The sequence below is a fragment of the Aaosphaeria arxii genome (genome assembly GCF_010015735.1).
Source record: "Aaosphaeria arxii CBS 175.79 unplaced genomic scaffold BU24scaffold_3, whole genome shotgun sequence".
Taxonomy (NCBI): Eukaryota; Fungi; Ascomycota; class Dothideomycetes; order Pleosporales; genus Aaosphaeria; species Aaosphaeria arxii.
Window position 1 is genome coordinate 3,225,575 of NW_022983476.1, and position 24,356 is coordinate 3,249,930.

Genomic DNA, 24,356 nt, shown 5'->3' on the forward strand with positions numbered 1-24,356 from the left:
ATAAAAGAAGTTTGGACAGGAAGGAAAGAAGAAGGAAAAAACGACCGTCGCACAACGAGATGCATTAGGGTAGTAGGAAAGGGCGAGTACAATAATGAGGAACGCCGTCTAGAGATGCTGAAACAGGTCCGCAGACCAATGAAATACGGACATCGAGGCTACACAAGCCGCTGCGGGCAGCCGGGCCAGACGGAGCATTTCCCCCACGCCACCGCTGAATCCATTCTAAGTTAGAGCAAACCCGTTGCTTTTGTGCGCCAATGTCGATGCCGCTCAAGGAGGAAAGCCGTACTCATTCGCAGGTTGCCGCCCTTGAGTCCCATCGTAACACCAATCTTTTTTTGGAGCCACCGAAACGCCGTGCTAAATCCGTGCCAGGCCCTCAAGAGCCAAGTGCAAATGCAAAAAAAGGGGGGAATAAGGGTTGAGTAGCGAGCGTAGAAGGACTGATTGCAACTCATTGTTGAACCGGAGAGGAATGACGAGAAAGAGAAAGCGAGCAAGCGAGCAAGCGAGCAAGCGAACATGGCGGTGGGAGTACCGGCAGATACCGCCGTATAAAGGGCACGCGCACACGAGATGGCAGTTCAAAATTGGCCATGGCCAGGTCCCGGGCGCCTGGGTTGGGTAAGATCCCGGTACAAGCGTCGATCGTGCACAAGCACACTGCACAGGCATCGCTCAATCTATTATCGGCCATCGAGTCAGCAACCATACCCAAAGAACCACTTATACTTCTGCCTTCACCACGTCTTCGAAACGTGAAAGACGGCCGATGACTGACACGGCACCCTGCGAAATCATGCATTTCGCCCGGCAGCTCCAAGCCACGTGCGGACGCAGGGACGGAGGATTTGTACAGGAAATTGGTAGTTTACGTACCTCAGCTCATTGTTTTACCCCTCATGCTTTGGCCGCACACGGTCGGCAGGTCTTCAATTTGCAATTGGAGCACTCAAAGATCCACGAGTGGGGGCCCGAGTGACACATGTTGCAATTCCATTGAATGATCGTCGTGTCGGACTTGATCATTTTGAATTGGTGCTGACAGCTATTCGGTTGGGCCATTGTTTGTTTGTTCGGGTACCCTGTTACTCGTGGTTCGAACTTGCTGTTTATTGTGCTGGAACTGCGTCGTTGATATGATACGGTAGACGCGGCAAGAAAGCCAATATCTGTGGTGGGCGTGGTGGTGATGGAGTGGTACGGCAGTTGTTGTCTGGGTCGTAGGTCAGTGAGAAGTTGATTGCGGCGCCGACCCAGATATGTATTCTGGGGACAGTAGCGGGACTAAGATGCTCACCAGTGAAAGACGGGCCGTTTGGACACAGCGCGGGATGAGTGCGCAGTACCGAAGGTGGTGAAAGCTGTTCTAAGCTGCCGTGGCTGGAGAAAAGCAATCAAGAGACGTGCTGAGGGAATTGGAACCTTGGTCCCGAGACGAGTGGAGCTGCTCTTGGATAGGTGGTAGATTTGATGCTCAATGCTCAATGCTCGTCTTCGGTGGTTGGTGGTGTTATTGCTGTCGATGCTGTTCGCTGCAATGATATCGAAGCGAACAGCGCGGCCCAAGGTCAGTCTTATACTTCTCTCCTAGCCCTTGGAAGTTCACTATTGCTCTTGTGCAGGCTAGTAGCATCATGGCCCACGGCCGGTCCTGATACTGGCCTACTCAACCGTGCGGTACGACGAGACAAGCGTGCAGCCGTCTTGCGGATTCTACCTGGTTGTAGGAGAGGGTCAAATCTGCTCGAAAGCGGATGGCCTTTGGACGAATAGAGCAAGTAGCGTAGTGAACGTCGCACAGCAAGGCCGATTACGATCTCGCATCTGCTACCCTCCATATAGGGAGGCTCGTCGTAGGGAACAGCCGCGATGGCCTTGTCAAACGCGGGCTGGCGGGCCCGCAGAACCGCGACCATGGTAGCATCTCCAGGTCGCGAGCGCGAGTTGCAGACATGCAGAAAATGGTACAAATGGTGCGTTTGGTGTGTATATCGAGCAAGGCGCTGGCGCATTCTATGTGTCACGCAAATCTCCAATGCACACCCGCCGCGTGAGGAGGATGATGGCATCCTGCTTGTCCACATCCACAATACGATCCTGGTACATCCTGACTTGCCTTTTGGCCTTTACCTAGATCGTTTCCGACAAGGCCCGCCCCGGTCTGACTACCAAGGCTAGGACCTCATCTCTCCTCGTCTCTGACGCCGACCACCAGGGGAGCCCTGAACGACCCTCACAAGAAACCACACGGCGGCCAATCCGCCGCTCCCGATGCAATGGAATTGGCTAGTCTAGGGCTGGGGTCGGCAATTAAGGTTTGCGGGCATGCTTTTTCTGTTGCCTTTGTTGGTCTTTGCCGAAGACGCTTTTCCAACCTCACCTTGTTACCGACCTCCATGATTCGTCACCTACCTGGACTTACCATCATGCCCTTATGCTTCATCGAAAAAGCACTGTTCGCACCATAAATCCATCTGACTTTTTCACGCACAGGGAGATCTTCCTGCGTCGCGCGGCAGCGGTCAGCCGGGACGCGCACTATCTGCCCCAAAACGTCCTGCTGCAGACGCCTCAAGACACCATTTCCAATCCACCCTAATCCCCGTCATATCATTTCTTTTCTTTTCCCTCTACTTTGTCACCTCTGCTTTACCTAGGTATGCCCCCACCGGGGAGAGAGTCAAGCCCTCTTGGACAGAGTTGCAGGTAGTCGATCTGCGCGTTGAACCGTGGCGGGCCCTGTGGCTCTACCTTCCGCCGCCGCTGTTGTGAGCGATTCTCCGCGATAGTAGTACAGAAGTACGAACACAGGCCCAGGGCACGGTGAATGTTTCCTGTTCTCTGGGAGATTTCCTGATCATGTTCCTACCGCGGGCATGGATAGCCACATCGATCCAACAAGGAGATTTGCGGCGGCAACTTTCTGCATGTGCGAGGGTGCAATATGCAGAGGCCCGTTTCTGCACCAAAAAATATGCTCCCTTAACCCGGTTCAGCTGAGTAGTTAAAGGTTACATGCAGCCTCGTCCCATGGAAAGCCTCTGGCGTTTTGCTCCAACGCCAAAAACCACAAAGGACCAGCGCTGGGACCCCTGCTTCAAGCAGTTGGCTTCTGAATCTGGAGTAGGTCCACCACAAGTTGTCGTTTTCCATCAATGAAAATATCGGAGGCTTTTACGTGATCCATTGCCCAGAAGGTCGGCGTTGCTTGCTTCTGCAAATCGCCCTACGTCGTAGTCACAGTATGTAACCTTTTCTAGATCAAGGATCGGATTGGCGACATGTTCGCGAGAAATTCAACCAACCGCCTTTTTACCAAAATAAGAGATGATTAGAAAATCAGATTTTCGAAAAGGTTGCTTATGATAGGCACAAGTTACAACCTGGAGAAGCTCGGGCATCTAGAATGGTCTGAAAACGAAAGAATCACAGACGGATTTCCCCGGACGATCTGATCGATTGCCAATCGCTGCTAAGGGTGATTGGAGCATCGTGACCCGCCCTATCTAATCTCAACAGAATTGGACGACTATCATCCCACACGAAGTGACTGCTATGGTCAACCAAGCCTCTGCGTCCTGCAATTCCTCCATTCCCGTCTCAACGATCAGTGCATCATTTCATAATAGTGTGTTACATCCGCTTGAGGGGGACTACATCCGGCGCTGCAGTCATTTCAGGATGGGACTAGCGGGATCATGGCACTGTGAGTATACATCCTTGCTATGCGATCGAGACAGGCAGTCCATCAAGAAACCATATGGAATTTTCCAAGAGGCGCCTATCTTTGGCTCAGGACGAACCAAAGAAGACCCGGTACACTAAATTGGCCTTGGTAACACGGAGATCGAATCTGAACCTGGTGCTCGGTTCCACAAATGCAAGATCGGTATCACCGTCGACTTCTCTGTGGATATGATGGCGTTGTGGCGCAAAAGGCGGATGGAATGCGCGTCATGCCCTAGCTTCCCTTATGTCCGTTTCTGCAAACCTGTATGTTTGCTTTGGCCCGCCAAGCATAATTGTCTTTGCCCCACGCGGTTCCTCCATTTGCCTATTCCTCTACGATTTCCATCAGTCCATAATCGACTGGAGAGGATGTATGCAACAAGGCATAACTTTCTACGTGGCACGATTGTCAGGATAGAGCGGGCCCTGGACAGTATGAATCAGAGACAGGGCTGCAACCCAACTTGTCTGGCAACCAAAATGTTGTTCAGAAGGTTCTACGCCATTCGGTCTCGGAAACGGTCTCTCGTCCCCTGATCGACTCTGGGCGTCGTTCATCGCAATTCAGCTTTCCCTCTCTTAGTCAGTGTCTTTTGAGTTTCTACGGCCGACTCTGATCATCTCAGATTAGCAAGAAACAGCGATCAAAGCGCAGGTCAGTCAATGTTAGTAATGTCGAGTTCATGTGGGTTAGCGTTCATATATTGCGAGACAAGGCACAACAATCTCCCCTGCATCTGTTAAACCTTAAGTTGCGAACCAGGTCACTGGAATGCCTCTATCTCGTCCGATGCATGGCCCGCACATCTACATCGAGTCCTGTCGTGCATGCCGTTTTCTGTCACTCTGTCATTAGTAACTCGGCACAGCATCGTCGGAGGCTTGCCTCTAGACCACGATTTCCCAAGCAACCCTTCAGATCCACCATATTGGAAGGCTAAATGGGTGATGTAGCCTCCAAGGTGGGTACATTATGAGTAACGACCAATCGGGACATTTGATGTGAGCCTTCACTCTCAACACACGCCACGGTTACCAGGCTGGTGGATTCAGGGCGACGGATTAGGCCCAGGATAGTGTCTTCAAACCACGGCCTTGCCTACACGGGCAGTCGTCTATGGTAGCACGATCCTCGGCGAGATCCGGGTTGTGCCTTGCGACGCCGCTGCCTCTGTTTGCCCACGAGACCCTCTTCTTGACCTCATGGGCATATATGTGGATAGTAGTAAGGAGTGTATCTACAGGTCGTATCTCTAGGTCGTTGCACAACCTCACCGCTCTATCACGAGTACCACCCCCGAATTGTAAGGGAAGCCCTCTATTGCCTCTGATTTCACTTTTCAAAGAGGAGGCTTTCAATGGTACGAAGCCAGTACCAGAGACTTTTCTATGATGGCTCCCATGGCTTATACAATGGGCATATCGAGGACCACCGGAGATCAATGGAGATGTATGACGGGCGGCTTAATGCAATGTCCAGGCTGCATTGATGCGATCGATCTTCGAACCTACCGTGACAATGATTCTCCATGGTATCCCACCCCAGGTGCCCTTGCCTACAGGACGTTGAGCAAAATTGAGATCTACCTCGGATTATGGATTCCAATATCCCAATTGGAGAGATGTCAAGATCGGCATCACGCAATTGGAACAAACCGAGGGCCGCATTAGGCCAATCGGCTTCGTTCCATTCGCAAAGGATTGTGTACATTGACGAGAAAAGACGATTGAAATTGAGATGCTTCAGCCGAACCACTGGAATATGGACAAGAAAAGCGCCCTCCATCGTCTGGCGTATTGCAGATCGAGAGAAAGACAATGTACATGGAGTGCAAATCGCCGAGGGAGAATTACCAGAGATCGAGTTGCAGATATCGCGTATCAATCCTGCAGTAATAATGAGACACGTCTTCTTTGGGTTACACGACCTTGCTCTTCTCATTTCTCCACTTACCAGCGGTCGAACTTGCGGCCGACCTTCTTCAGATGGGCAACCTCCTCGAATCCATGCTTGACGTAAAAATCTCGAAGCCCAAAGCCAGCGCCCCAGCTGGAATCGTCGTGGCTCATGCAAGCAATCAGCATCCTAGTTCTGTCATCTTCCCCTCTCGGAGCGGGGACGAAGTCGGGGAAGTGCATCGGCGCTTTGAGTATCTGTATGAGTTTATTCAGTAGTACCGGCCCGATGCCTCGGCCAGTATATTCGTGATGGCAAAACAGCGACAGCTCGGCAGTGTGCCGGTATCCCCTCCTGTCGCCTCGATAACCATTTGCACAACCGAAACCTACAACTTGCTGCACACCGTCCACATCTTCGAAGGCTATGACGTATGGATAGCCAGCTTCAATAGTCTTTTTCCATTTCTTCTCTAGCTCTTCTATTGAGGGAGGGTCGAAAGCGAGTGTGATGACGGTGTTGAGAACGTAGTGCTTCATGATCGCAGCGATTGCTGGCATGTCATCGTGGGAGCACGGGCGGAGCTGGATGGGCATCGTGGGCATGCCAGAGTGCATGATAGGCTGTGGGAGAAAATGAATATGCAGGATGGCTGCGCGTTGCTGGTGTCGCGTGAGCGGTTCCTGAGGAAGTAAGGCCAAGCCAATTGTGAGGGGAAGATTTCAATTCGTTCGTTTCCCGGGGAGCTTCTTCTTCGCCGCAGCTTGGAGATGGGCAGGGGACAGTTGTGGGACAGCGCATACCGTTTGAAGGGAGTGACCAACAGAGTTGGAGCAATAGGTTCTCGAAGATATAGTATCAAGTCTTGGAGTAGGCCTATGTACCTATGCACGCACATATATATACATAGCTAAACTATACATGCGCTAATCATCCTCGTGCTGTGACTCAAACCATGCTTTCCACCATCAGCAGTAGTGTAGAGGTCAATGCAACAAGGAGAGAATAGACCCAACCCGGCATAGTGGCATTGTACTCTTATTGTATTATGCTATCGTGCTGTGAGCTGCAGCATACAAGATTCGGATATACGAGCGAAGAGTAATCGGTGCTGCCGCTGAGACAGCTGTCGTTGGCACATGCTTGGCCGTAGCCGCCATCAGCTTGTCTTGCCTGCCATGGTAGAAGCACGAGTATATATATGCTATCCTTGATCGTCATCTTCTTATATTTCTTCTAAGTTTCCGTCCTCTGACGCACTGCATGATCTTCTTCCTTGATCTTTTGATTGCATGTGCTATGTCATCTTCCCCTTGCAAGTCAGTCTCTCCCTTGTCCTTCTATTTTCCCAACTTTATGAACTGCATTCCCCCCCTCCTTGACCATCCATGGATCTGATTGGCTGACACACTTCTCTAGACTGCTTTGGTAATAGCGCTTCATTATCTTATCACCGACGCACCGATTGGCCAATCACAATGTCACAAACGCGACCTCCCCCATCTCCTCCAAATTTTCGACAGCTTCGTCAACATCACGAACCTTCTCACAATATTTCTCCAGTCTCACCATACGTTGACCTAGACATCGACTACCCGATACTCGGTCCGCCTACCATGAGGGGAGCAATTGTCTTCAGCGGTAGCTCGCACCCGGCCTTGGTCGACGGTATCTGTGACCGCCTGGGGAGCCGGAAGGGCGAGGCAAGTCTGGGGAAATTTGCGAATGGCGAGACGAGCGTTAGCATTCGTAAGTCTGGCCCCTGCCTCTTGGTGTTTGGATACATGTAATGGGTTCCTTTGGTCTCTTACAAGCTTGACGGGCGCTTTTGCCTGTTCCCCTGCTGCTTGCTTGGGTCTGCTGTTAGTGGGGTCATGGCCTTTTTTTATGCTACAGGACTTTGCGGGAGTCTCTGGGAATTTCCTTCCATACTTACACAGTATAGACACCTCGATCCGCGACAAGGACGTCTTTATTCTTCAAAGCGGAAGCGAGAAGTACGTTCACCTACTTATCTCACCTGATCCGTTCTAACCCTTCCCAGAATCAACGATGCCGTCATGGAGCTCTTGATCATGGTGTCCGCCTGCAAAGGCGGCTCCGCAAAATCAATCACAGCCGTCATGCCCTACTTTCCCTACTCGCGGCAATCGAAGAAGAAGTCCCACCGAGGTGCCATCACCGCCCGGATGGTCGCCAATCTCCTGCACATCGCCGGTGTCAACCACGTCATCACCATCGACCTCCACGCTACACAAATGCAAGGGTTCTTCAAGTGTCCAGTTGATAACCTGATTGCTGAGCCTCTCCTCGCTCGCTGGATTCGCGTCAACGTTCCCAACTGGAAGGAGGCTGTCGCTGTCAGCAAGAACCCCGGAGGTACAAAGCGAGTCACATCCTTGGCAGATGCACTGAAGCTTAGCTTCGGTATCGTGACAACCGATCGCCGCAGGGTGGCCACCTCAGTGTGGAACGAGAGCGCTATGTTCGAGCAGTTGAGGCTTGACGGCACCTACGAGACCCCTGGCCTTGTCGAGGCTGCCCTCGACGCAGATACACACATCACACCGATCAGCACCATTTCACATGCGTACAATCCGAAAGCTGAGGTCGGAAAGCCGACCTTGAGGACGCGGGCTCCTTCAAATCCTCTTCAGCGACGGGCGAATGGAACGGGCGAGACTCTCGGTAGTCCACTCGTCAAGTCAGTTAGGGTGACTTCTGTCACTGAACCCGAGGTTCCGCTAGACAAAATACGAGAGGCGGCTCCGGCAGAGGGGGAAGCTGGCGAGGCTGCTACTGATGATAAGGATTATAGCGAGGATGAGTACACGGATGAGGTATGTCAAAGTGTTCCTTGTCTTTATCAATAGCCCTTCTAATTGTAATAGCGTGCTCGAGATGTTATCCATGGCCGTCTCGTACAAGGCCACATTGTCGACGAAGATCACCCATCGCCCGCCATGTCCGCCGTGTCCAATTCTACCTGGCGTAATCGCCCACCATCGGATCACGACGATGACGAGGACGTTCAGGTTCCCGAGCACATGCTGTCATCTTTCGTCTCCACTGCGTCGTCACTTCGCCGTACTGGAACTAGTGAGCATGCTCATGCGCTTGGTGGTACCTACGATGCCGCTGCTTCTTCCGAGGACGAAGAGGAAGATTTGAAGAACCCAGAATTGGAGACTATGGTCACACTGGTTGGCAATGTTAAGGACAGGCCAGTCTTTATTGTTGACGACATGATCGATAAATCCGCATCCTGGATTGCTGCTGCTGAAACCGTTGTTAAGCGTGGTGGTGCCACCAAAGTGTACTGCATGGCTACCCACGGACTCTTCGGTGGTGATTGCCTCGAAGAGATGGTCAATTGTGCATGCATCGAGAAGATCGTGGTCACCAACGCTTTCCCAATCCCTCCCCATAAGCTAGCGCAGGCTGGTGATAAGCTGGTCGTCATTGGCGTTGATAACCTCCTTGCCGAGGCCATCCGTCGCAATCACCACGGAGAGAGCATTTCGCAGCTCTTCATGCATTACGACTAGATGCAACGAGGATGCTCGGTACGGGATCGACAAATGTTTTCTATTTTAGCGAGGCGCTCAGGCATCATTTAGAGGGAAAATCTCTTCCGGGGAAAAAATAGTCCAAATTGTGAAGCAGGCAGAAGCGTAAGTTTGCGACACGGAATAGAAAAGATTCCAAGTCGTATCCAGACCCTGTCAATCATGATATGAAATACCACAGGAAGTGTAGGTTATAAAGTTAAAACCTACATGTTATGATACCATCATCTTAACTTTTTCCTCTCATTCGTTTACGCCGTTTCCTCATGAGCATCGTGTACGTGCAGTTCATCAACCCGGATTGGCTTGTCGGAACCAGAGAATACCAATGTAGGGTTCCTACCTTGCATGATCCCTGTCCCTGACATGGTGAGTTTTCACAAGGCGCTGCGGTAGTGTCGTTTTCATTTTCCTGCTTGCAGGGAATGAAGAAAGTCATGATATCGCTATACGAAAGGCAGTACCACCCCATGCATCCAAACAAGTCACTCTGAGTCTTTGAACTATAGTTACGGGCTTGTCTACCGTACAAATATGACCACTTACTATCTTTGTCCCAGTCCAGAATCGGTACTTATCCTTCGGCACTATCGCCCCGATGGATGGACACAAAAACGAGCCACTTCTCCAACTCTTTAAAGCACGCCAAGCACCACCTTCACAATAACGTTAAAGCTTGATCATGCTTGGGTCGCTATAAGTATCTCTAATCCGGGGTATACCAAGCTCGGCACGTACTCTGGAGTCGGGTAAATGCTTGCCTCGACCCGGTTCGTTTACTTCGTTGTAGCCGGAAGGGGACCATTTACATATTGTAATGTCAACTTGTGATAACCCGGTGGGTAGGCCATAGCATTCGTAAGTGATTCCGAATACTCATGAGAATATCGTATATAGGAATGAATCAGTCCTATTCATGATCGTGTTTACTCCTGCAATTGTCTACTGTCTCGTCATATCTCACCCTTCGGTCCCTCCGTCATGCTATCCCTATACATCCTACCGTTCCTACTTTCCTTCCTCTTTTCCACGCCAATTGAGGCACAAGATAAAGCTCCCCTCGCAACCTGGAATGGCCGCCAATACCGTTGCAAATGCTATAAAACTGACGCCTGCTGGCCGGCTACTGCTTCCTGGAATGAATTGAATACCACAGTCAATGGAAACCTGTTCAAAGTCGTACCACCTGGTGCGACATGTTATAATACATTCGATGGGAAGAGCACATACAACCAGCAGCAGTGCCAGGCTGCGAATTCCGGTTGGAGCAGAGAGGATTGGCAGTGCGTATAATCTCAATTCTTCCTTCTGTGACCCACTCGAACCGTCCTGACCAATTCCACAGTGCAGAGCAACAAATCACAAACATGTGGACATTCTGGACGAACCACACCTGCAACCCGACCACCAACCGCAACAACGCCCAGCAATGCACACTAGGCCACCTCCCCGAGTTCGTCATCATGGCTAAAACCGCTGCACATATCAAAGCTGGCGTCGACTTCGCTCGCAGCAACAACCTCCGTCTCCTGATACGAAACACGGGCCACGACTTCATGGGTCGATCTACGGGCTACGGGAGTCTTGCGATCAACACGCACTCGTTCAAGGATGTGAAATTCGTCAGCACGTATACTGGTCCTGGCGATCAGGAATGGAAGGGTGGTGCCGTGACGGTCGGGGCGGGAATCCAAGGGAGGGAATTGTATAAGCTTGCTAACCAGCAGAGTCCCAAGGTTGTAGTCGTTGGTGGAGAATGTCCTACTGTGGGATTTGCAGGCGGATATATCCAAGGCGGAGGTCATGGTCCCATGGCTAGTTTCTATGGGATGGGTGAGTTCGATTTCCATCCATACCCAATCTCTTATCCTCGAAGAAACTTTATAGACACGACAATACTGACCATTCTTCCCAGCCGCCGACCACGTCCTCTCCTTCGACGTTGTCCTCGCCAACGGCACCCTAACCACCGCCTCCTCAACCACCAACCCCGACCTCTTCTGGGCCCTCAAAGGCGGCGGCCCCTCCACCTTCGCCGCCATCGTCTCCCTAACCGTGAAAACCTTCCCCGAGGTTCCCTCCGCCGGCGTAACGCTCTCGATCCGCTCGACAGGCGACCTATTCTGGAAAGGTGTGACCGTCTTCCACAACCTCGCCAACCTCTACGTCGAGAACGGCATGTTCGTCTACTACGAGCTCTCCTCCAACTCGCTCAACGTGCAGCCCTTCGTCGGCCCCAACATGACGAAAACCCGCATCGAGACGGTCCTCAAGCCGCTGTTCGACGGGCTCAAGGCCGCGGGCGTCCAATACACCACCTCGACCAGGGAGTTCCCCACGTTTTTCGATTTGTACACTGCGATGTTCCAGGACGAGAGCGCGGGATTCAGCGGCCTGGTGGGCGGCAGGTTGTTCACGAAGGAGGATATTAGGACGAGGGGCGATGATATCGTTAAGGGGTATAAGACTGCTGTTGGGGCTGGCGGGGCGGGAGGTGGGTTTACGGCTATTATTGGGCATATCGTTGGTACGTCGACTCTCTCTCTCTTACTTCCTTTCCACTCGATTTGCCATTATACGTGACGTTGGGATCCGACGAGCTGATAATTGATTAACCACCTCAGGACCCGGCTACGCCCTCCCAAAAGTCGACAACGCGATCCACCCGTCCTGGCGCAACGCCTCCTCCTTCAGCATCACCATGGTCTCCGTCGACGGCGCCGCGTCCCTGTCCGCCAAAGCCACGGCGCAGAACCGCCTCACGAACGTCGTCGACAAGGCGCTCCGCGACGCGTCGCCCAGTGGCGCTGCATACGTCAACGAGGGCGACCTCGAGGAGCCGAACTGGCAGCAGGCGTACTGGGGAAGCAATTACCCGCGCCTGCTGGAGTTGAAGAAGAAGTGGGATCCCGAGGGCGTGTTTTATGCGCGGACGACGCCCGGGACTGAGGATTGGGAGAGCATTGAGTGGGGGTCGAGGTTGTGTAAGAAGGTTTCGTAGATAGGCGGTTGCTCCTCAATGAAGTTTCATTTTCGATCGCCAGAGATGCATATGTCGTTAGACTACAGAGCTGAACTGTTAAGATGATCGTCCACGTGAATACTAGGTGAGGTGCTTCAATATAATTGAACTGTGGTCTTTTGCTATTCTATCGTAGTGCTACAACGAGTCATGCGAGTATATCTGAACCGTTCTTGGAGAACACTACCTACATGCATTGCAACGTTGTTCTTTTTGTAAGATATCGTCGAATGGTCCAGTCACAGAAAACGTCTATATCATCCGCGTCTTCAGGACATCAGAAGTATCATTGACCTTCATTGAATGTAAACCAAACATACCCAATTTCCCCCTTGGGTCTTTTAAGCCTATCAGCGCCGGAAAGAAATGATCCAAACCCCCACCTACGTTTATGCCTTTGAGTTCTGGAAATAGAATGCCGGGTTACCGGGGACAGCACTCTCAGCGGAAGGTGGTAGACCCTCAGCGTTCTGGCCAGGCTCCACAGCAACGATGGCGACCTCACCGCACTTCCTGACGGTCTGCTTGATGGCGGGGACCATTTCTGCGAGTACTGCAGCCTCGTCGAACGGCAGCTTGCGGTCGAAGACCTCGGAGCTAGGCTCACCGCCTTCGAGGCGCTTCTTGACGCCCTGGATGAAGGGCATAGCACGTTTCATGTCCTTCTTGTCGACACTCTTGCTTACTTCCTTGACCTCCACGACGCCAAGCTTCTCAAAGGCCTCCTGGATGATCTTCATGTAGTTGTCCTGCCAGGCTGGGAATGACTTTGCGTAGTAGATGGTGATGACCTTGTCGGCGTTGGGATCGTATGTGGCGGTCTTGCCCTTGGCCAGCTTCTTGAGCTGGTTGGCCTCAGCGGAGGTGATACCAGACATGGTGGCGCGAACGTAGGTTCGTGCGGCACTGAGGCCGGCATCGACAGCGGGGACCGTGGGCCACAGAGCCTTCTGGATGGTCTCGGGCTTCTTGAGAACCTCAAGCCAGATGTACTCTGCCCAGTGAGGTGCGAGCGGCGTGATCAGGAGCGCTTGGAGCTCGACGTACTGGCGAACGAGGTCGCGGTGAAGTCCGATTCCTGCAGCCTTGGTGACCTCACGGTAGAAGTCTCTGGCTGAAGTGAAATCGTAGAAGCCTGACTTGGTGGCGTTCTTGTACAGCATACTGCAGCATTGTTAGCGCGCATATATATATAGACACATGCAACATTAGCTTACCCATCGTAGTGTTCCTTGGTTTCATGGACGAGAGCAGCCATCTCGTTTGCGAAGAGGCGATCCCAGAAGCCGAGCTCTCCAGTCCTCTGGATGGTGTCAATGTTCTTGACTCGCTTCTCGTCGCGTGCCGCCCTGAATTGCTCAACGGTCTCCACAGGCTGGATATCAGTAATCATATCCTCACACCATTTCCTCAACTCGAAGAGCTTAAGAATCGTGCTGTTTGCGACGCTCTCCTCAAAGTTGGCATCCTCGATGGCATCTCCAGCGTCAGAAATCGCCAGTCTGGTAGCATCGGCACCAAACTTGTCGATGGCTTCGCTCAGAGTCAAGAAATTACCAGTACTCTTGCTCATCTTCTCGCCGTTCAGGAGCAAATGTCCGTTGGGGCGAACACCACGGGGCCAGAATTCCTTAGGGAAAAGGGCGACGTGGATGTACAGGAAGAAGGTAAGATGGTTCTGAATCAGATCCTTACCAGAGACACGGAGGTCAAGGGGATAGAAGTACTCGAACTCGCGGCGCATGGATTCCAAAGTTTCTTTGCTGATATCGGTCTTGACCTCAGACTTCCTAGCGAAAACATAGTCCCAAACCTCATCAGTCATTTGGTCTGGTCCAACATTTCCAAGACCGCGCTCCTTTCCGAAGAGATCCTTGTGTAGATAGTGTGCGATGGTATAATAAGCAGGGTAGATAGTACTGTCACTAAGAGACTCAACAAGGAATTTGGGATCCCAAGGAAGCTTCGAGCCCAAGCCGTAAGAACGGGCGCATGCCCATTGACTAAGCCAGCCGAGTGTCTGCTCAAACTGGTTTTTGGCCTCCTGTGAGAATGTGTTGAGTCCGTCCTTGAGATGGCCAAGAACCTGGTTGCACCACTCTCCGTCTCCACCCTTTTCGGTAGGACCGTAGTTGAGATACCACTGATCGAGATGGGCGGCCACGCACTCGTCGCCAGATCTACTGATGACCTGACCATCAGGCTCAGCATAAGCAAAAGCATCACCAGAAGCGATCAAGCTCTCTCTGACCAGCTCCTTCGCCTCAGAGACGGGGCGACCCTTGTGCTCACCGACCATCATCGTACCATGGTAGAAACCCTCCTTGTACGCCTCCTCCTTAGCCTCAGGAAGTTTGGCATCCTTAGGCGAGTTGATCTTCAGCTTTTGCACAAGAGTAGGAGCCACGAGGTCGCCATACTTGGGTGTGCTGATGATGGGTATGATCTCAAGCTCTGCCCAGCTCTTCTCGATGCCATAGTAGTCCGCCTTCTTGGCAAGGTCCGTCACTGTTGCGTAATCATCTGGGCTGTCGGAAGGAACTGAGGTAACAACACCTGTTCCTTTGGTCGCCTTCACAGTCTCCATGGGAAGAATGCGGACAGTCTTGTGCACGGACAAAGGTGCGTTGATGACCGTGCCAATAACTTCCGATCCGAGGATCTCGGCGACCTTTTCAAGAGGACCCCAGCCAGGGAAGAGGCCTTGGAATCCCAAGTTGCGAGCAGAGCGGTCGGAAAGGAATAGGTATTCTCCTTCGGTAGCCTTGAAGATGCCATACTTGATCTTAGGAGACACGAAACAGCAAGTTTGGCCGTACATTGTCTCGGGTCTCAAAGTGGCAGCAACGAAATAGACATTGGCACCATCAAGGGAGCTCGGAATCAATTTCTTAGCCTTCTCTGGCCATTCCAAAACCTTCAGCTTGATACCTGTGTATTCTTGAACCCCAACACCTTCACCAGAGCTTCGGTCATGGTCCAAGCAAGGTTGTCCATCCTTTGGCGAATATACTGTATATCTCTTTCCGAACTTGATCTTGCCAAGTTCCTTCAACTTGTTCATCTGCCATCGTACGAAGGAGTCGTAGTATGGGTTTGCGTCGGTGGTGACGAATGATCTTCGCCAGTCGATACGGAGACCGAACTTTGAAAGGTGCTGCTTGCCTAGCTCAGGGAAGACATCCACCCAGTAGTATGCATCTGCGAATCGGTGGATTTGGTCCTTTGGAATACCAAGCGCAAGCATGATCTGGAACTGGTATTTGGCCTTGAGGTTCTTCGCATTGGCCTTGCTCTTCTTGGAGGAGAATTTTGACATATCGGTCTTGGTCTCGGATTGTGTAGGTGCAGGGATCTCCTCAGGAGCTTCTTCCTCCTCTTTGTAGCCCTCAAAGTCCTTACCAAACAACTCGACCTCGCGAACGAGCTTGTCTGCGCACGCCTTGATGGCCATACCCGTGCAATGGAAACCTAGAGGGAAAAGCGCCCTCTTGCCTTGCATACGAGCATAACCTGTCGAAAACTCGACTTTCGAAATCGTGAACGCGTGACCCGCGTGCAAAACGCCGTTCATGTAAGGGTAGGCCATTGTTCCCATGAACTTGGGCTGTTGATCGCGAAGAGCGGCGGGCTCAACGGAGTGGAAAGGGACTTCGGCGGTAGTAGGAGCATTTGTCTCGAATACGCGGGATTCGGCCCATAGTTTCTGGTATTTCTTCTCAGCGGCAATGAGAGTGTCGCGTTTTTCGGTCTATAGGTAGATTAGTGGACTTCCCAAATCAGAAATCAGATATAGTAGGTGGAATGCTCACATTTTCGATTTTGAGGGTATTCTCAGAGGCCTTGCCTCCATCGATATTCTCGATAGCAACAGCGGTAGCAGCCATGTTGGCTACTGAATGCGCAATGAGCGAAAGTGTTTGTGTAGTAGTTTGGATGAGAATATTTGCCCACCACTGAGATGATGAACGTTCTGGTGGGGTCCGCGGGGTGTGACTCAATTCGCGCTAATACTTTTTTGTGACTCTAGTGGTGGCGTTACAACTGTGGCTAAAGATGATCACGTGGTAGAATATCTCTCCAAAACCACGACGAACACATGGCCATCTAGTTAGTAATTGGGATAATCGTCCTACAAGCGGTCTTTGAATGAACTAGCGAGCTTGAATGACTACAAGACATTGGAAAACTTTGAAGATGCCCATGTAGCTCACGGTGATACAGACCATATGTCAGAGTGAATATAGGTACCTACCCAGGTACTCTTCTGTCCGGTTTGTATTGTTTTAGAGAAAATCTCGCCTTTGAATAGTAAAATCAGAAGGGAGGGCTTCCAACGAATCGCCAATCCATGGGGTTTTGATAGATTCCAGTCCAGCTTCTCTCCAATACTATTATCTTGTCCTATTGACGGTATCACGTGATTCCATGTCCTGACATATATGCAATCCCTAGGAACCTACAACATGCGATTTCAAAAACTCGCTCTGTGTTGGCCGATTCAAAGTCCGAACTAATCAGACAAGTCAGAAGAGGCAGGTGTTTTGGTTGCATACCCGCGGGGCTGGATATATTACTCTGGGGTAGGGGGTTCAGCCTGAGCCGTCTGCAACAATGACCTTGCAGCAGAGTATGAGCGATATTGCTGCAAGTATCATAGACTAAGGCATGATGTAGTCATCAATCATCAAATGAATCTGCATGAACTTGATGAGCAGTTTGTTCATTGCGGCGTTGACACCGAAACTCGTTGAACATAGACGGAGGAGGCTGGTGAGGTGGGATGAATTATGGGTGAATAAGGTATTGCGATCAGCATCTTTGCATAATTCTGGAATAATTCTGCTCTGTATGTATTAATGTAGACATTACAAAAGATAATAGGAGAAAGGAGAAAGGAGATAATTACTGGAATCTATTCCCTGTCTCAAGTCCTAGATTTGAACTAGCGTCTATACTTTCCTCCCCTCTCTAGTAACGTTTATCTCATGTTGTGGGTTCCAACTTCCTCCTTACTTACAGGCTACAACATATTCTCTCCACTTCTACTACCATCCAGGAGGCATCATCGCAGACTCAACTTCTTCAGGTGCAGGTCCCCGCAGTTCTTAACCCGCCACTAGGTTCCCGCGCCGATGTTCCTAGCCATCATAAATTCAATGTACAAGTCTCTCAACGTCACCACAGTCGATGGCCTCAGAAGCAGGTACAGAGTAATATAGACTTCGAATCTCCAAGATTGACACTGCCAATTTGTTCATTATGCCAGGTCCGAGGAGACACTAAGGATGTGAAAACCCGGGGTCGAAGGTGCACGCCAAGCACTATGAAATTAACCGCAATATAGAACCTTGATGAAATCTGTCTCAAGTCATATGATGGAAGATCTCGAAGCCTTCCTTTCCGGGCCGTTTCCGTGGATAATCCACCCCGTGGGGTGGATCCGAAACAAATGATTAGAGTGCCATTGAGGATCCGATATTTCCATCGTCCATGGCGCATACATCCAGCCATTGGCGACGATATTTTTCTGTGACTTGGATCAGGGATGCTGTAGCGGGAAGGTTGAGGCTCCGTCTTCTATCTGCGCTATCTTGAACATCATAAAGTGAATTTAATCAGAGACGTAACGACCGGCCCGGTTGCTCATGCATTTTACAGAATATAAGTGCCCTTCACATCCTCATTTTCAACCTCACACTCGTCATCACTGTCTTTTTCTATCAACACAGACTGGGTGAGCCAACAACATGCATGCACTCGTAGCTTCAGTTCTTTTGGGCCTTGCCGCCGCTCAAACCCCCAAGGGTAACCCCGACAACCACCCAAGGCTCACGACATATAAGTGTACCAAGGCTGGAGGCTGCGTACAGCAGAACACCGCTCTTGTTCTTGATTCTGCATCTCATTGGATCCATCAGACCAACGACACTACCAAGGGTTGTGGTAACTGGGGAAGTCCCGCAGATCCCACTGCTTGCCCCGATGAGGAGACTTGCGCCAAAAACTGTGTGATCAACGGTGTGGCTGACTATGCCGACAATGGTGTTACCACCTCTGGAAGCAGCGTCAAGATGGAGATGCAAGGCAAATATGGCGTCGCTAGCCCTCGTATCTACCTTCTTGCTGAGAACAAGGAGAAGTACGAGATGCTCCAATTGACTGGCCAGGAGATCAGCTTCGACGTCGATGTCTCCAAGCTTCCATGCGGAATGAACGGAGCTTTCTACCTCTCTGAGATGAAAGAGGATGGTGGCAGGAGCAAATTGAACCCCGGAGGTGCCACTTGGGGAACCGGCTACTGCGATGCTCAGTGCTTCACTACTCCCTGGGTTGAGGGTGTTGTAAGTTTTGCCCCCATCTGAAATTTAGTTTACGTTACTGATCGCTTCACAAGGGAAACATCAAGGGAGATGGTGTCTGCTGCAACGAGCTCGACATCTGGGAGGCCAATGCTCGCGCCACCCATCTAGCTCCTCATCCTTGCAGCAAGCCTGGCCTCTACCGCTGCACCGGTGACGAGTGCGGTTTCGAAGGTGTTTGCGACAAGGACGGGTGCGGAATGAACCCCTACAAGCACGGAGTCGACAAGAGCTATTACGGCCCTGCTGGATCCAAGGTGAACACCAACAAGCCTTTCACCGTCGTCACCCAGTTCCCCGAGAAGGATGGCGTCCTCCAGGAAATCGTCCGTTACTACATCCAAGACGGAAAGGTCATCGAGAACAACTCCGTCAACGTCACCGGCCCCATTGACGATGCTTTCTGCGAGGCTGCCGGCCAGAAAGACGGTGCTCGCATCTACAAGAAGCTCGGTGCTACCAAGGGCATGGGCGAGTCCATGTCCCGCGGTATGGTTCTTGCTCTCTCCATCTGGTGGGATGAGGGCGGTTTCATGAAGTGGCTCGACAGCGGATCTGCTGGACCTTGCAATGCCACCGAGGGTGACCCCAAGGTCATCGCTGGTATTGAGCCCAACCCTACTGTTGTCTTCAGCGAGATCAAGTGGGGCGATATCGGATCGACCTTCAAGAACAGCACTGTTCTGCTCAACCGATGGAGGCGCTCTACCCACTACTAAAGTCTCTTAGTACCTGCAAGAAGCTAGAAGACGGGTGTAGGTTTAGATAAAAAGATCTTGTACATAGTGAAAAGGGAAGACGAGTATCATATTACAAATCATATATCAAGTCAAGCAAGACATAGTCTTCACATGACGGACTACAACGAAACCGTGATTGACTTTCGCAAGTGCATATCTCTGCAAACAGACGGTCTAAGAAGATGTCGTGTGGCAACAATGAGACTACAGATAAAGCTTGAATAAAGGCATATGCAAAGTTAGAGTAAGTTCCTCATATGAAAACGGTCGGTACGTCCAGTAGCCCAATAAACAAATAAAACATAAAATGAATTGGCGATCATAATTGACATTGAAGTGCGCATAATTTTTTGAATTATTGTATTTTTCTACATCTAAAGCTACATGGACGTTCTACATATAAAGATTATGCATAACAAAACCTCTCTGCAATATAAAAGGCATACATAAACTATTTTCGTTGGGTTTGGATTCTAGAAACAGTAATGAGCAGATTTAGTAAATATCTCCACTAGAATAGCAAGTCTGCTAATTAGTAGCTGAATGTATTGTGTGGGGAAATTCCAGGTCAAATGCACGGAAAATCTGGAGACCATGAAGTGGGGCGCAGAGGATTCTCCGACGCTCGATAAAGGTTTTTCCGACCAATTAGGAAGACAGGACCGAGGTCAACGAAAAAGGCTCATGTAGTTTCATCCAACCACTAAACGCAACTTTCCTCCTCACTATGGTACGATAATAGGAAGTTCGACTAAAACTAGCTATTTCACTCGTTATTCCAACAAATCGGACCTCGGCAATTCCCTTTGCGAATATTTCAATTCTCGGGCTTAATATTCGAATACATTCTCTTCGAGCCAGGGGTGTTGGAAACTCCGTCTCCCATCAGAAATTCCGCTTCTATGCAGTCAATGCTTCCCACACCGGTACGTCGGAACATCGGTCGTGCATGTGACCTCTGCAGGCGTCGGAAGGCCAAATGCGATGGGGCACTACCTCAGTGTTCTCGTTGCCAGGCCTTGAAGGTTAGCTGTGAGTACTTTCTGCCACGAACGAAGCGTGGGCCAAAGCCGCAATCTCGCACCCCCGATTCAGGGGACGTGGACCGACATAGCCAGGGCAGAACACTAGCAACAACTCCGGAAGCAGAGCGTGTTGATGTTGAGAGATCCAAAACACCAAGTCTAGCACAAAATGTCAGTCATACTGACCATCTGCTATCTGACTTTACCACGCCACTCACCGACGCATTTTCCGAAGACTCGGTGGTAAGACCACGAACGTTTCCAGCAAATTCACCTCGAGAGATTCATAGCTATTTGACGTCGACACTGGCGGATCTGGATGTCGAAACGGATGTATTTGTACAGAACTGCGTTGAGTATTGGGTTGGCACCTCCTTCTCGGTTCTTCCATTTCTTCGTCCGGCCACCATCTTGGAAAACATCCCGCTTCTATTGCCATCTGCAGAAAGCAGATTCCCTGCCAAATCCTATCGAGGTAGCCTCCATGACGAATTTTCTACAGAGGTACTTGAAGACATGCGAGCCTTTGCATTACTCTGCGGCATTTGCAGCATGCGGGCTCAGTCTGTGTTGCAACACTCTTCTTTGGTTCGACATCAGGCTTTAGCCGATGCTCTTCTGTCTTCATCGCGTGCTATGCTCGCCTGCTGCGAAGATGCGGATGTAGCACAGCCTTCGATATCCTCAGTCGTCATCCGCATTTTCCAATCGTCTGCCCTGCACTTCCAGGGTAAGAACCGCATGTCACGATACATGGTTGGCCAAGCACTGCGATTGACCATTGACATGAGGCTTTTTGATGAGAAATCATATGACGGACTAGGAGCAGAGGAAAGACAACTTCGCCGGAACTTGTTCTGGCTCATGCATACGATGGATAAGAGCATGTCATTGCTAAATAATCTTCCACCAACACTACATGTTTGCTTGAAAGATCCTGCGCAAGTAGAAACCAACCTGGATGGCACACCGGTTCGGTTGCTAGATGGCATTCCTTGGGGCCAATTCAACCCCACATTTGAACGCCAACTTCGAGTGGGCTTCGATCTGATAATGAAACAATGGCTGATTGCAGGTAATATCCATAGAGATTTGGACCTGCTGGACTCATATGCCAGTACCCCGAGTGCGCAGTCCGATGGGTTGCTGCTACTGAAGAGTCACGTAACGCAAGATTGGCTCGCTTTCTGCAGTCTGCTGGACGTGTTACCTCACTGGATTCGTGATCCAAGCCTGAACATTGCCGATGGTCAAGGTGAAGAAGCCGCCGACGCTCACCGCGAGGCACATTGGATTCAGCATGCCAATCTCGTTGTCAATTACCACTCATTGAAAATCATCCTCATGGCCAAAGCATTCAAGTTGCGCTTGGTGAATCTGATGGGTTTGACAGAGGATGAAGGGCTATTCATTCTAAGGAATACTGAAATTGCTAGCGAGTTGATGCATGCTTTGGAAAAGATGCCCTTGGCAGCATTGCAAGGCAACGGAGAATCTCTGGTACGAACCTCTGACCGAACCTGGAGACAATTGTGCTACTTGGTGACATAGCTAATGGCATCTTTAGGTTGAGAAGCTGCGGCAAGTCGGGATTGTGCTCATTGAGATCGCCCACCGAGTTGCTAATGACGCGCTCGCATTGCGTGCCAAATCGATTCTAGACGCGCTTCTCGTTCTCATCGCGAACCTCAATTCTAGATACTCGGACAAGCTGGGTGAAGAAGCACTCTGAGACGTCTCGACTGATGCAATTGGACCGCTAGTGATCACTAATTGCTACTCGAAGCAGAGAGGCAGAGTCCGAGACCGGCACGCGGGAAATCTTCGACTTGTAGGCGGAGAAATTGACGGAGAAACAACCGCTCGGCAAACACTATAACCTTTGCACACCCGTTGCTCCCATATCGAAAACTCGCAGCACCCTCCGCTTATGTTATAAATTTCTAGCAGACTACGATTCTATTTTGCCGGGTTTCCACAATGGGCTCCACTGTTCGGACCGTGACGGACTATCTAGGCGCAGTCGCGTGTTCATGAAATTCTCAGGGCTGTATAATAGCTCCATCTTGAGATTTGGCCACCTGGTCTTCCTTCAGCATCACGTTTTTCATGTTTCGAGCATTGTCAAGCATTGTCAAGCCATGGATAATCACACCACCTACCATAATCCCATCATTCCAGGATTCGCGCCAGATCCGTCCATTGTCCTCGTCGATGGCATATTCTATCTCGTGACATCTTCTTTCCACGTCTTTCCTGGCCTTCCGATTTACGCATCTCGAGACCTCCAGAATTGGACGCATGTTGGTCAGTGAATGAACAATAGCCAGAAGTTGCGCGGCGCGGCGTCCATGCTCACTTGTATTACACAGGAAACGCTCTTAACCGCCCCGAGCAGATGAGTCTGCGACGGTCCAGCACCAATCATGTTCCTCTCGACACAGGTTTCTCGATGGTAGCTTCTGGTGGCCTCTTCGCGGCGACCATCCGGTATTGGCGAGGAAAGTTTTACATCATCTGCACCAACGCCGCGATTGATATCGAAGACATATCCTCATCTAGCCTTGACAACTTCATCATTTCCACTACAGACATCTGGACCGGCGACTGGAGCGATCCTGTTTACATTCCATTCATGGGCATTGATCCCAGCTTGTATTTTGACGACGATGGTAGGGCGTATGTACAGGGCTGCTATATGCTACAACATGGAAAGCAGCCGACATGCACAATCAAGCAGTTTGAGGTCGATGTCGAGACGGGCGAGGCATTGTCAGAGACGAGAGAGATTTGGGGGGGCTACGCGAAATACGATACCGAGGGTCCGCACATCTACAAACGGGGGAAGTGGTACTATCTGCTGGCTGCGGAGGGCGGTACATTTGAGCACCATATGCTCTCCATCTCGCGGTCGGAGAACGTATGGGGCCCGTATGAGACTGCGCCATGCAATCCGATTCTGACCGCCGATGGCACCGACGAATATATCCAGAACACTGGACATGGCGAGCTCTTCCAAGATAGTCATGGACTATGGTGGGCCGTACTCCTCGCTGTACGCAACGAACCAACTTGCCAGCCTCTAGGACGGGAAACATTCCTCGCGCCCGTCGACTGGCCAGAAGACGGATGGCCCAAAGTCCAGCAGCCGAAGATGAAGTTCCGCGCGCCCGTAGTTGACGCAGGCTCAGAAGCCACAATGGCCTGGCCAGCTCCAATTCCGGCAAGACTCGCAGATCTCTACATTTCCGAGCCCGAACTGCGCAGGTACAAACTCCCTTCCTCCGAACAGGGTCCGTTCAGCCTGGTCCCCAGCCTCGAAAATATGGCCGACCGCTACGGCACCAGCACATTCATTGGCCGTCGCCAGCGATCTCTCGAGTCGACTGCGACCACGTCCATCGATTTGGCGCACAGTAAATGCAAGCTCATGGGCGGCTCAATCCGTGCCGGCCTTGCGGTGTATAAGGACCACATGCGCCATGCCTTTCTCGAGTACGATTTCACCACTCGCACCGCAAGTTGCAAGATAAGGAACAAATCTACACAGCTTGACCGAGTTTCAGAGGCCAGCATGATGATCGAGGAGACTGCGGGAATGCTGCACATGATGATCGTTGCGTCTAGCGAGACGTACAGATTCCTAGCGAAAGTGAAGGATGGAGAAAATGAGTGGATGGAGCTTGGAAGCTGTGGAACGAAGGAACTGGCTACGCGCGAGATGACAGGGCCGATCTTTGGTTGCTTTGCTACTACAACGGCGCCGCAGGGTGAGCGTGGGGAGGTTGCTTTCGAGGCTCTTGTAGTTAGCACTGGGGAGAAGGAGAAGGAGATAACCCCCAGAATCTAGATAGTAGTGATCATATGATATAGCTTACTTTAGGATATGGTAGTCCAGGGACGACAGGATTTCGTGCTTCGCAGCTTCACAAACGAGTGGCGGTTGACATTGAGATCGAATGTTCATAACTCAGGTATGCGCTCGTGTGGACCTTTCATAACTGCC

At 51.0% G+C, this 24,356-nt stretch overlaps 7 protein-coding genes across 7 annotated transcripts; 5 read left to right on the forward strand and 2 right to left on the reverse strand.

Annotated features, from left to right (window-relative positions):
- Positions 1–5,685: 5,685 nt before the first annotated feature.
- Positions 5,686–6,228, reverse strand: BU24DRAFT_460973 (GNAT family N-acetyltransferase; the record flags this gene model as incomplete). Its single annotated transcript, XM_033531856.1, has 1 exon — positions 5,686–6,228. The coding sequence occupies one exon, from the start codon at positions 6,226–6,228 to the stop codon at positions 5,686–5,688; it is 543 nt and encodes a 180-aa protein (XP_033386331.1).
- A 934-nt stretch (positions 6,229–7,162) lies between these two features.
- BU24DRAFT_421023 (phosphoribosyl pyrophosphokinase) lies at positions 7,163–9,419 on the forward strand. The gene is made up of 4 exons (XM_033527622.1): positions 7,163–7,381; positions 7,578–7,629; positions 7,677–8,472; positions 8,524–9,419. The coding sequence occupies exons 1-4, from the start codon at positions 7,249–7,251 to the stop codon at positions 9,178–9,180; spliced, it is 1,638 nt and encodes a 545-aa protein (XP_033386332.1). The 5' UTR covers positions 7,163–7,248; the 3' UTR covers positions 9,181–9,419.
- A 763-nt stretch (positions 9,420–10,182) lies between these two features.
- On the forward strand, positions 10,183–12,202 carry BU24DRAFT_479310 (FAD binding domain-containing protein; the record flags this gene model as incomplete). Its single annotated transcript, XM_033533066.1, has 4 exons — positions 10,183–10,484; positions 10,547–11,034; positions 11,117–11,728; positions 11,826–12,202. 4 exons carry the CDS (start codon positions 10,183–10,185, stop codon positions 12,200–12,202), a joined length of 1,779 nt encoding a protein of 592 aa, XP_033386333.1.
- Positions 12,203–12,323: 121 nt separating this feature from the next.
- BU24DRAFT_389621 (leucyl-tRNA synthetase-like protein) lies at positions 12,324–16,172 on the reverse strand. Its single transcript, XM_033525048.1, has 3 exons — positions 16,036–16,172; positions 13,441–15,974; positions 12,324–13,387 (listed from the first exon to the last, which is right to left on the reverse strand). Exons 1-3 carry the CDS (start codon positions 16,108–16,110, stop codon positions 12,613–12,615), a joined length of 3,384 nt encoding a protein of 1,127 aa, XP_033386334.1. The 5' UTR covers positions 16,111–16,172; the 3' UTR covers positions 12,324–12,612.
- A 1,801-nt stretch (positions 16,173–17,973) lies between these two features.
- Positions 17,974–19,304, forward strand: BU24DRAFT_407958 (glycoside hydrolase family 7 protein; the record flags this gene model as incomplete). The annotated part of the gene is made up of 2 exons (XM_033525831.1): positions 17,974–18,567; positions 18,621–19,304. 2 exons carry the CDS (start codon positions 17,974–17,976, stop codon positions 19,302–19,304), a joined length of 1,278 nt encoding a protein of 425 aa, XP_033386335.1.
- Positions 19,305–20,236: 932 nt separating this feature from the next.
- On the forward strand, positions 20,237–22,147 carry BU24DRAFT_491055 (uncharacterized protein; the record flags this gene model as incomplete). The annotated part of the gene is made up of 2 exons (XM_033533755.1): positions 20,237–21,850; positions 21,918–22,147. The coding sequence occupies 2 exons, from the start codon at positions 20,237–20,239 to the stop codon at positions 22,080–22,082; spliced, it is 1,779 nt and encodes a 592-aa protein (XP_033386336.1). The 3' UTR covers positions 22,083–22,147.
- A 92-nt stretch (positions 22,148–22,239) lies between these two features.
- Positions 22,240–24,284, forward strand: BU24DRAFT_421027 (glycoside hydrolase family 43 protein). Its single transcript, XM_033527623.1, has 2 exons — positions 22,240–22,657; positions 22,723–24,284. Exons 1-2 carry the CDS (start codon positions 22,492–22,494, stop codon positions 24,198–24,200), a joined length of 1,644 nt encoding a protein of 547 aa, XP_033386337.1. The 5' UTR covers positions 22,240–22,491; the 3' UTR covers positions 24,201–24,284.
- The last annotated feature ends 72 nt before the right edge of the window (positions 24,285–24,356 follow it).